This window comes from Strongylocentrotus purpuratus, unplaced genomic scaffold, assembly GCF_000002235.5.
Source record: "Strongylocentrotus purpuratus isolate Spur 01 unplaced genomic scaffold, Spur_5.0 spur5_scaffold_14, whole genome shotgun sequence".
Taxonomy (NCBI): Eukaryota; Metazoa; Echinodermata; class Echinoidea; order Camarodonta; family Strongylocentrotidae; genus Strongylocentrotus; species Strongylocentrotus purpuratus.
In genome coordinates this window covers 27,235,059-27,245,829 of record NW_022145599.1, presented here as the reverse complement: position 1 = coordinate 27,245,829, position 10,771 = coordinate 27,235,059, and the positions used below count along the sequence as shown (strand labels likewise).

The window sequence follows — 10,771 nt, the reverse complement described above, 5'->3', positions numbered from 1 at the left end:
CACAGAAAAGTCATACCTCTAATCATAAACATAGTATGTTATAGTTTCCTTATCGCATAATTCTGTACCTTCAATCAAAATTATGTATAATACTGTTTTCGGGTAAATGAGAAAAGGGAAGTGATAATGTTCTCTCGCTCTCAAATTTGTTTAGTATTTCCTCTTGCATATTCTCATTAGTTTACTTTATTGCCACAAACCAAACAACAACAAACTAAGGACTCAAATATATGATTATTTTTAATGCTTGTTTTTATTTCATCATCTCCTTCTGCACCGGTGATTCGAAAAATCTTTACATCCCAAAATATAGATTACCATACCGTTCTGCAACAGAGAACCCTAATTTTAAAATATATGTATTTCCTATCATCACTTACAACTGTTTGTACATTGGACGTCCCTATTTGTGTCTATTCTTAAAAGGGTAATTTTCGGGTTAAACACTCATCCCCACGATTCAAAATAGATGTTTAGTTTTTATAGCTCTCACGATTACTTTCATGCCGAAGTCTGCCAAAGGACTGTACCAGGTATTAGTATGTCAATTATTTTGATGACCCTGCCCCCTCTTTAAAAAGAAAGTCAACTGACAGTTGAACAGAAAATATTAAGGTCGTTTTTTGATAAAGCACAAACTAAGACGAGTTAGTAAAAGGAGATGGAACATTTTACTGAAGGGTCTATGCGACGTACAGCAAAAGGTTTGGGCTTCCTGAACCAGTGTTAGAGAGTACGCCCGAAGTAGCATCGCTGACCAACTTAGAAGCCACTTGAGTAGGAGAGTAGCCGGAATTGTTTCCGAGAATGACTGCAGCGGCGCCTGTTTATTTATTATTTAAAGAAAAGAAGGGGGAGGGGGGACACAGCCAGATTAGAGGTCATAAATGTCCGAAATTGGTATTTCCAAAATGAAATAATATTTGAAGACAAGCATTGGAATCTTAAGGAGACATTTCGATAGTTATGGGAATATCATGTTCTACAGCTTATAATACTCAATTATGAATCATGATCATGATGATGACGTACCAGAAATGAGGCTATAGCGTCAATATTTGTTTGTATCATTCATAATCTAGTATTCGATCATTGAAAGGCTTATGCTTGTAGATGGTTTTAAAGTGTAGACATAATAATGAATAATACTACTAGTATTTAGCCTACTAGCAACTATTTTTTAAACTATTAGTTATTACTAGTAATTGATAATTATTTACAATTTCTGTTATTAGTTTTGTTTATCCTTACCCGCAACAGCAGGGCATGCCATGCTGGTACCACTAAAGTTTGTGTAGCTGCTTGATGTTTCATGTTTAGCGCTCTTAATGTCATCACCAGGGGCAAAGATGTCCAGGCATGAGCCGTAGCATGAGAAAGATGGTCTAGAGTCGTCAACGGAGGTCGCACCAACCGTGACAGCCTGTCGATAGATCACAGGGTTGGTTTACTTTATTATTCATTTAGTTATAGTTAGTTAGTTATTTTGCCTATACAAAACCAGGGAAATCAATTCATTTTCCTATGAAGCCAATAAAATACAAACAAGATACATTTTAAAATATGCATCAAACAGAACATTACTACAATACAAAGCAGAGCAGCTAGCGTTTATACTGTACGATTTTTTAAAATTTTGAGAATTTAAACATTATTAAAACTGAACAAGAAACACATTGAAAAGTGCACTACTAACGAACGAGCATTGGTAACTCAATTTGAAATATCAAAATGAAAGCTAATGGCCAAATGGCTGGACCGCCTATATCTGGGTTCATTCTTAATAGACATAGGCGTACTAATATATTGACATTTTAGGCATACTTTTAAAAAAGATAGTTCTTGAGATGTTGAAAGCTTGCCCAAGGTTTGCCCAACATACCAACAATCATTTTTTTGAAAACTGGATTCTCAGTATTGTAGTTCATTCATCAATAACAGGTTAATAGCATAACTCGTCATTAGTTCCTAAGGAAAGGAACATCTATATACACTGTTGGTTATAATGGTGGAATAATTATTTTTACCCCAATTTATTGAATTTTGACAATGATTTATTTCTTATAGATCTAGATAATAGTATACATTCTCAGAATTTATTGAATGACAATTGGGGAGTGTTTGTTTTGCGTGACTGCTAAAGCAATGTGTGCTACAATGCTTATCTACTAGGGGACCTGCGTCCTTAAATCATAACTGACAGTAATGGGGATTAATACCTCATAAAAGGGCACTTATATAGCACATCGACACGGTTTTGATCCTGGGGGCTCACAGTGACGAGGCCATTGCTTAACCAATGAATCATGACTGTACGCATCGGGCGCTATGGTACGTCTACGCCCCCACAAAAACAAAAAAACAAAGAAAATGCAATAAGTTTTCATTACTTATTGCATTTTGCCCCGACCCCAACATAACAAAATCTTCTATTTGGGCATGCCTTGAACCATAATGCATGGCCCTACAGAAGAATTTTTCCTGTTGGGAACTTTTTTCTTCAAATCTACTATCTAGACTATTAGGAATTATACAAAATCAAGCACAGGAGAATTTTAAAAGAAATGATACGACTTACATCCGAGGCAGAAGCTGGGGAGTAATCACAGGCATCGTCATAGCTGTTACCGGCCGCTGCAATGACAGTTACACCGTCATCATGAGCACTGGCAACGGCGTTATTGACCGACACCGAATAACCTCCGCCAAGGGACATGGAAGCAATCTTTCGGGACCTGCTGGAATCCGCCACAGCATTCAGACCTTTAGAAGTTGAAGAGAAAAAGCCCAAGTGGTATCACTTAATGTTGACTTAAAATACAGTCTATGCATGATAATTCAAAATTTCGCGTAGCAAAAAGGGGGTAGTTTTAAGGGATCCGCGAAAATGTAACTGTTCGTGGATTTTCTAAAGGTATGTCCCCCATCCTCTCTCTCTCTCTCTCTCTCTCTCTCTCTCTCTCTTGTTCCCCTGGAAAGAGAGGAACGGTTTTCTGTAAATCTTAGTAAAATACGTGGCTTTGAGAAAGCTTTTCAATCGTCAAACGCACATCAAAGATTTGAATAGATTGACAATGATAACTGTTTGATTTACCCGTTGTGGTCTCGTAGATGATCTTCCCGAATGCCTTGCAATTAATTAATGGATTTAGTTTTCACCAGATATCACACGAACCGGGGGGGGGGGGTCTTCTCAGTGTCTGAAGCACACTGAAGACCGGTGCTACTAAATTCTAAATTGTTTTAAAAAAAATCTTTGTCACATTGTCATAAAACTCGTACAATATGAAACAAGTTATAACAGGTGTTAAATACGACCTAGTGCAAAATGTTTATTACTTTCCATGCCATCCTACTCAAGGATCGGTCTTATGTCATGTATTTTGGCCGCCATCTTTGATTTACAGTTTTAGGTGGCCATAACACATTTTAGACAGTCTACGTGAATTTGTCGACCCTCGATACCCAGGTACAGAGATACCATAATTACATCTCTAAAATGGAAATACAAAATTATCACGATATATGGTTAATTTCAGGTTCCGGTGGCCATCTTGGATTATTAGTAGTAGAAGTAGTAGTAGTGGTGGTAGTAGTAGTAGTGGTGCTATTAATAAGTATTATAAAATATAACTAATATTATTTTTATCATTGTTATTGTTATTACTATTATTATTAATATCATTGTTAATATTATTACTATTATTAATATCATTGTTAATAATCCTTATGAATATAAGACTGGTCAAAATATTGTGAGCAAAGAATTCCATCTGATACTTCAAATATTATTTGTTACGATTGGTTACGATGTATAAGCCTACCAGCTATGATGTTAGAATTAGAACCAGTTCCCCAACAGGACAACACACGAACGCTGTAGATGTTGGTACCAGTGGCAACACCACTATATCGTCCTCCGACTGTTCCGGCACAGTGAGTTCCGTGACCTTGGCAATCAGAGCCCTTATGATATATAAAAGATGGAGATAGAGAGAGAGAGAGAGAGAGAGGGGGAGGGAGAAGAAAAAGAGAGAGATTTAACAACTAATCACATGTTCTTAAATTGCCAACAACGTTTTTTTCTCCTTTTTTTAAGGCCAGATTATACTCTGAATAAAATAGTGTGGACCAATATGTCTGGAGAGAATATGTCTCCAATTTTGTTTTATAAAAAAAGAAAGATATATATTGATATATTGATGAATATGTTGCCAATTTAAAGATCTCAAGGCTTTTTTAATCTAAAGTTCCTGGTATAAAAGCAATATGGCCATGCATAAAAAAGGACACATTGCATGTATAAATTGTTACCCTTTTAACGCATCAGCCTCTACATATATTAGGTCTGAATTAAAAGTTATAGAGCCAAACCACAATATTAGAACTGGAGACTTCGATGTGTAATCAGTATCATCAACTGCCATTTCATTCGAGTACTATTTCCACAGTTTATTCATTTTAAATCTAATGTACTAGCTTATGTCGATAACTCCTTATATTTTGTTGTAAACACGTTCTTTCTTTTTGTTATATTTTTCTAGGATTTGTTTGTATACCCCTATGTGTATGTAATTATGATTTTGATTCGTTTCCCCCGTTTTATTACAATTGCTATTCATGTGTGTGATTATTTATCATGTTCATAGGACCCCATGAAAAGAGCAGTGGCAATATGTGAAATACAAGTGAAATGGGCTATCCGCCATGGTTATATCTATTTATAATTTACCATGTTATTAGTTTAACAAGTTACAGCATTATGGTTTCAGAGACACCGCACTCTCCTGTTATTACTGTTATGGAAATAAAAACAAACAAACAAACTGTCTCGAAAGTGTTAAAAGTCACTTACATCTCCACCATCGTAATCCCAGAATGATTGGGCACGATTACTGTCGAAGTCCTCATGCGAGTAAGTGATTCCGGTATCGAGAACGAAAACATTTGCCCCTGAACCCGTACCTGTAGTGAATGGAGGACAAGCATTGAAATATTCGTTGCACGAGAGATTATATGCAGGTTAAGTGTCGTTTTTCCGAAGGTTCACAATTCCGAAGAATCGTAGTTCCGAAAAAAAAAATGAAATATGGTTTATAATTCCTAAAATAGGGTCATATCGTTTTTCGGAATTACTCACTTTTGGAATAATGAATCCTATTAGTTTTTCTGAATGATAAATCCTATTTGTCGGAATTACGAAACGTGGGATAAACGGAAATTATGTACCCCGGTATGGGTAATTTGTGGTTTGGAATTACAAACCTTTGGAAAAATTAGCGCCTCCCCATTAAGTGTACCTGTCCAATAGCCTTATTTTTGTTTAATCCCAAGGGCTTACGGATTATGAGTTCATGTTTGCTAGTGCATCACTGAATATGTACTGCAAGCAGGTTAAGTCACAATCGGATAATTAACGAGGCTTTTCGAGTTCATTATCCGGCTCATTGCACTGTAAAGGAGGTCTCCATTAGCTTTACTGAAAGACATTATTAAAAGGGGGTGGCGCAATATGATCGTCGTCTGGCTAAAGGGAAGCCAAACAGTATAATGCGCGTCTAGTCTCAGTGCGCGCATCGACGTCCTTTACATTTAAAACATAATGGCCCGAATTCACGAAGGAGGTTTAAATTTAACCCACGGTCAAATATACGCACAAATTAGCTGTGCGTTAAAATATATAGGCCAATCCCTTTTTAGCCGTGAGTTTTCACTTTTTGTTGGGATTTCCCTTGCTCCAATCCGTCAATAAATGATTTCGCGGTGAACCTAATGCGCAGGCTCTGTTGTTTGGAACCAGTAGCCTGGACGATGAGCAATTATGACATTATCACTTTGGTATTCTACATTGCTCATATCATGGATTGACCACAACCCACAGGACCGACAGCGCATGAGACTAGCAGCACTTGTGACCGACATATTTTGGATTAAAGCCGATACAAATCCCCATGATTCTCTTTTTTTTGCGATCTCATGATAATGACAATGTACTTGGATGACCCCTAAATGATTCTGCTTACCGCTAAAGTTGATGTTGCCATCAAGAGGAAGATAACGCTCATCGATACGGTCAAGCCCCCAGTAATTACTAGCGGTTCGGCTACCAAGCATAGTAACCAGTCCATCTTCCTCAATGTAACTGATGCCAGTCAAACTACGTACCTTTAGACCAAAATAATGTTAAGTGAAAAAAGTAATACACAAGGCGTGATTGCATCAACATATAAATACTTACTTGTAATTAGTCGAATTCTCGAAAGTGCTACATCGTTAACCTACATTAACCTGTACACGCTTCTCTGAGCAACATGGTTTTGAAAATGGCATGTCAGAACCCATAGCAATATGATATGTGGTGGAGGATTAAAATATTAAAAAGCATAAAGAGTTGATCGTTTTGTAGAATGACAGCTCGTGATACGGTTCTATTGATATATGTATGTGTTGTGTCCTACTTAGGTTTTCGTCAATAGTAACTCCGGGAAACTCTGAATTTGTTTCTCAAGATAAAGGTAGGATAGTCCATCGATAATTTTTTTTTTAATCGATTCCTGTATGCGTTTTATCAAAATGTATGACATTAACATAATAATATTTAGAGATAACTTATTGCTCTTAAAGGTAATATGTCCCATTTGCAGGACAAAAAAATGAAAAAGTTAAATTTCAACTGCATTTGAAAGATAATACTAATTTAGAACTTTCCTTAAAAAGGTGGGGCTTGAAAATGTCTTCAAGTGGGAAAATAACGACTATTAGTTGTCATATCGACTTTAGGGCTATAGAGCCCAAAAGTAATAGTCTTGATTTTCAGACAATTGTACCGAATGGTCATACGTTTTATGCTGCGCAAAGATTCAATCAGTTTAATCTTGGCCATCACAAGAAGTGGGTTATTGATGTAGACAAATGTTCATGTACCCTTTACAATTCTTTTCATGTATGATATTACTAAAGAAGAAAAAAAGTCAGTCAGTCACTCAATAGTGTCTGACAGTGAAGTCTAGCAAGTAAACGGGTTTCCTTGCATAATTTGAATATGAGGACACTGCTAACGTTTAAATTTCACAGATAGGACATACCTGACATATTCATAATTCCTGCAAAGTTCTACAAAATTTGAGGTTGGCTGCAAAAGGGACATAGTACCTTTAAACCAAGCTGACACCTTTTGGAGTTCATTACTTATTTTATTCACCAATGAATCAAGCTCAGAATGAGAACAAAAGAGGGCAGTGTCGTCGGCTTATAGTCTATTATGTGAGATTAGTGGAGGAGTTCGAAATATCATTGATGTAAATGAGAAATAGAAGTGGGCCCAGAATGTATCCTTGGGGTACGCCGCATGTTATGTTTTTTTAAAGTTTGAGGATACAGAGTTGTATACTACAAACTGTTTTTTAGCGTGTACGTTTATATTGCTACACACACACACACACAAAAAAAAACATACAGGTGAATCATATCATCACGATTATCATAAAACTGTCTAGCCTAATATTTTGCTCACCTTTTCAAGCAAATCGCCATCGAGGGTGAGAACGACTCCATTGATGAGACCGGTCAGGGTCCTACGGACGGTCCCTGTCTGCATGGTGGCAGCGAAGCTATCGACATTGATGCCATCCTACAAAAGAATTATAGCAATGATAACAATTATGAACAAAGCGACCATAATTCAGCTATGAAAGTTAAGCTTTGAAAATAAAACTGTTTACTGATTTTATGAATAACATTTGAACAAATATTCCTCTTGACAACTAAAAGGCTTGTACGAAGCTTGCCCGACATAGTACCAATCACAATAACAGAACAAAAAGTACCGAAGTCTGACGTCATTCTGGCCAAGTTATCAATGTTGCTGGTTTAAACAAAATGTTGTGCTAAACAATGGCATGGAGATCACACCAGACCCAAGCACTGAATTTGCTCTCTCTAGCTCGTTGCTTTATTTCGCGGTGGACCTCATGCGCAGACTCTGTTGTTTAGAACCATTATCATGGACGATGAACGAATATGAAGCCTAAAATCTCTTTATCAAGCAGGGACGTCAAAGTAATAGCAATAGCAAGAAGTAGTGTCATCAATTAACTGACCATTGTATGAATCTGACAACAATTCGTTTGGTAGAGAAAAAATTCAACCTGCCCTAAAATAATTGCAGCAACAAAAGGTTTTCCATCGTCAAAACAAAGTTACCTGGAGCTTCAATGTAGTTAAATCCGATGTCAAAAAGTATAGAAATCAGTCGATTCAACCATGGAGATCTCTTCTTATCTCCATGATTCAACTAATATGACGATGATCTTACCTCAAGAACGACGATGTACTGGCCAGGAATGTTAGGCTTAACTTGGTAGAAAGGCGCAAGGCTGCACTGAGCAACGGCAGCGAAGAGGAGAACAAGGAGAGCTTGCATCTTGGTTTAGTTGTTTGTCTAGATTTATTTGATATCAAAACACACACAAAAAAGACGAAGTTCATAAATAGGAGATTAAAATAATCACCCGACGAATAATGTTGCAAACCTGACTCGAGTAGATCAGACTAAATAATCAAGATAAATAATTTAAGCCAATATAGAGGAATAACAATAAACAATATTGAGAAAATAATATACTGCCTCACTGTAAAATGCCAAGAACAATCATCCGGAGGTCACCTCACATTGTTCATGGGCGACTGGATTTGAGAAAACTTGAGATAATTGTGTTGAGAGATGAAAATGTGAAATTCGATTAGTAGTAGCTCTGAAAAAGTAATTTGAATAGTGAAATCAAAATATCATAGTTTTGTAAGTCAGGCTTCCAATCTGAGGACATGCTCGATGGGATCTGTCGCAAGACAGTTCCCATCCTCTAGCCGATGAACAAAATCTGACTAAAAGGCCTACAATACTCTGCTATTTCGATTGTTACTATCGCCATGATTTTTCGGAACCTCAATCAGGAAAATTGCACCATTTCAAATGCTCAGGTCTTCTCAAATCTTGTCGAGTAGGACGTGGAGGTGTGCGGTGTTCCTTCCGATGTCTTGCCAGCTCTTACCTTACTTCTGAAGAGATGTGACGAACTTGATTAGGTCTGCTAGAATCGTCCTCTATTTATAGAGGATGCCTCCAAAGACATAAACCTATGGGAAATTGACACCTGTCCATCTTTGCACATTTTTTCTCTATAAAGTTGATTTTATATTGTATCATAATTTGAACGTAAATTAAAAGGACCGTGGCTGCATTATAACTATATAAGATTGATATATTTGTTTTCACAACATCTTCTCAATTTCTCACGCTAAAGCTATTGAGGACAGCAACCTCTCCTTCTCGTACCATTCGCGAATATCTCTAAAAGGTTTCTTTTCCTCTTGCCCCCTCTCTTTATCTGCCTCTGCATCATAATGTTAATGTAAATCAAAAGGACCATTATTGATATGAAGTATTTTCGGTTACACAGAATGCAAAGACACGCATTGTCTCGTGGCAGTATATATTAACTATATCAGAGTGGTGTGTTTGTTTTCATAACATCTTCTCAATTTCTCACGCTAAAGCTATTGAGGATAACAAACTTTTCTTCTCGTACCATTCGGGAATATCTCTTACAGTTTTCCAATCCTCTTGCCTCCTACTCCTTGTCCGCTAACTTTGTGTCCACTCGTTTATTCACGATAATGCGTGTTAAGGTACTTAATTACATAAAAAACTGAATTCAGTTACTCTTGTTGCCACGTACCACGTCGAAAGTGATGCATCGAATCGGTTGTAGATGTGAATTGTGATAATTTTGATGATGATGATGATGATGATGGTAGTGATAGTGGTGGTGCTGGAGGTGGTTGTAGTGCTCAAAGTAGTTTCTATGAGTGGTGGTGGTAGTAACGAAGATGTGATGGAGCTGATAAAAGTGATTATATGATGATATTGATGATGATGACCAAAGAGGAATTAGTGATTTTCTTTTCAATGGTTGGCAACATTTTAAATTCAAAATTCATCCAAGATGGCCGTTTCGTACCCCTCCCGATTCCCTGTTGAAACAAGATTGTGCCACGTGTCATTTATTTCACTTTTTTTAACTCTCTTATCAGCTCTCACTTTTCACCTTGTTTCTTCGTGATTTTGGTGGTAGTGGTGGAAATGAGGTTGTTGGTAATGATGATGATGATATTGGTGACGATGACTATGATCGTGACGTTGATGATGGGGGTACTGGTGGTGATGATATGGACGAGGATGTAATGACAAGAGTGTTGATGGTGATGAAGCTGATTGTGATGATGTTGATAATAATGATGATGATGATTAAGATGGCTGTGAAAGAGGAAGCAGACATTTTCTACCTTTTCAATGGGCCGTCTTAACAGACAAAATTGTAAGATAGCCGTTTTGTAACCCGGCACCCTTCCCAGTCTAGACAAAACGTGCCACCTACGTTCATCGTCTCTGCGTTCCTAAATCGAGTATTTGCACAGAGCAGATAACAGAATAGTCAGGTGACGTTAGGGATATTACAATTACATAGTTGAGGTTACATTAATATACTTCATAAGATTGATATGTTTGTCTTCATAACATCTTCTCAATTTCTCACGCTAAAGCTATGAGGACAACAAACTTTTCTTCTCGTACCATTTGGGAATATCTCTAAAAATTGTCCAATCCTCTTTCCTCCTTCTCCTTCTCCCCAAACTTCGTGTACACTCGTATATTCACGATAATGCGTACTTTATAACATAATAAACTTAAATCAGTAACTCTTGTTGACTC

At 37.0% G+C, this 10,771-nt stretch overlaps 1 protein-coding gene across 1 annotated transcript; it reads right to left on the bottom strand.

The window, feature by feature from the left end:
• Positions 1 to 231: 231 nt before the first annotated feature.
• LOC587112 (aqualysin-1) lies at positions 232 to 8,471 on the bottom strand. The gene is made up of 8 exons (XM_030984610.1): positions 8,315 to 8,471; positions 7,514 to 7,630; positions 6,024 to 6,165; positions 4,856 to 4,965; positions 3,825 to 3,966; positions 2,579 to 2,763; positions 1,252 to 1,423; positions 232 to 823 (listed from the first exon to the last, which is right to left on the bottom strand). The coding sequence occupies exons 1-8, from the start codon at positions 8,420 to 8,422 to the stop codon at positions 684 to 686; spliced, it is 1,116 nt and encodes a 371-aa protein (XP_030840470.1). The 5' UTR covers positions 8,423 to 8,471; the 3' UTR covers positions 232 to 683.
• Positions 8,472 to 10,771: the final 2,300 nt, after the last annotated feature.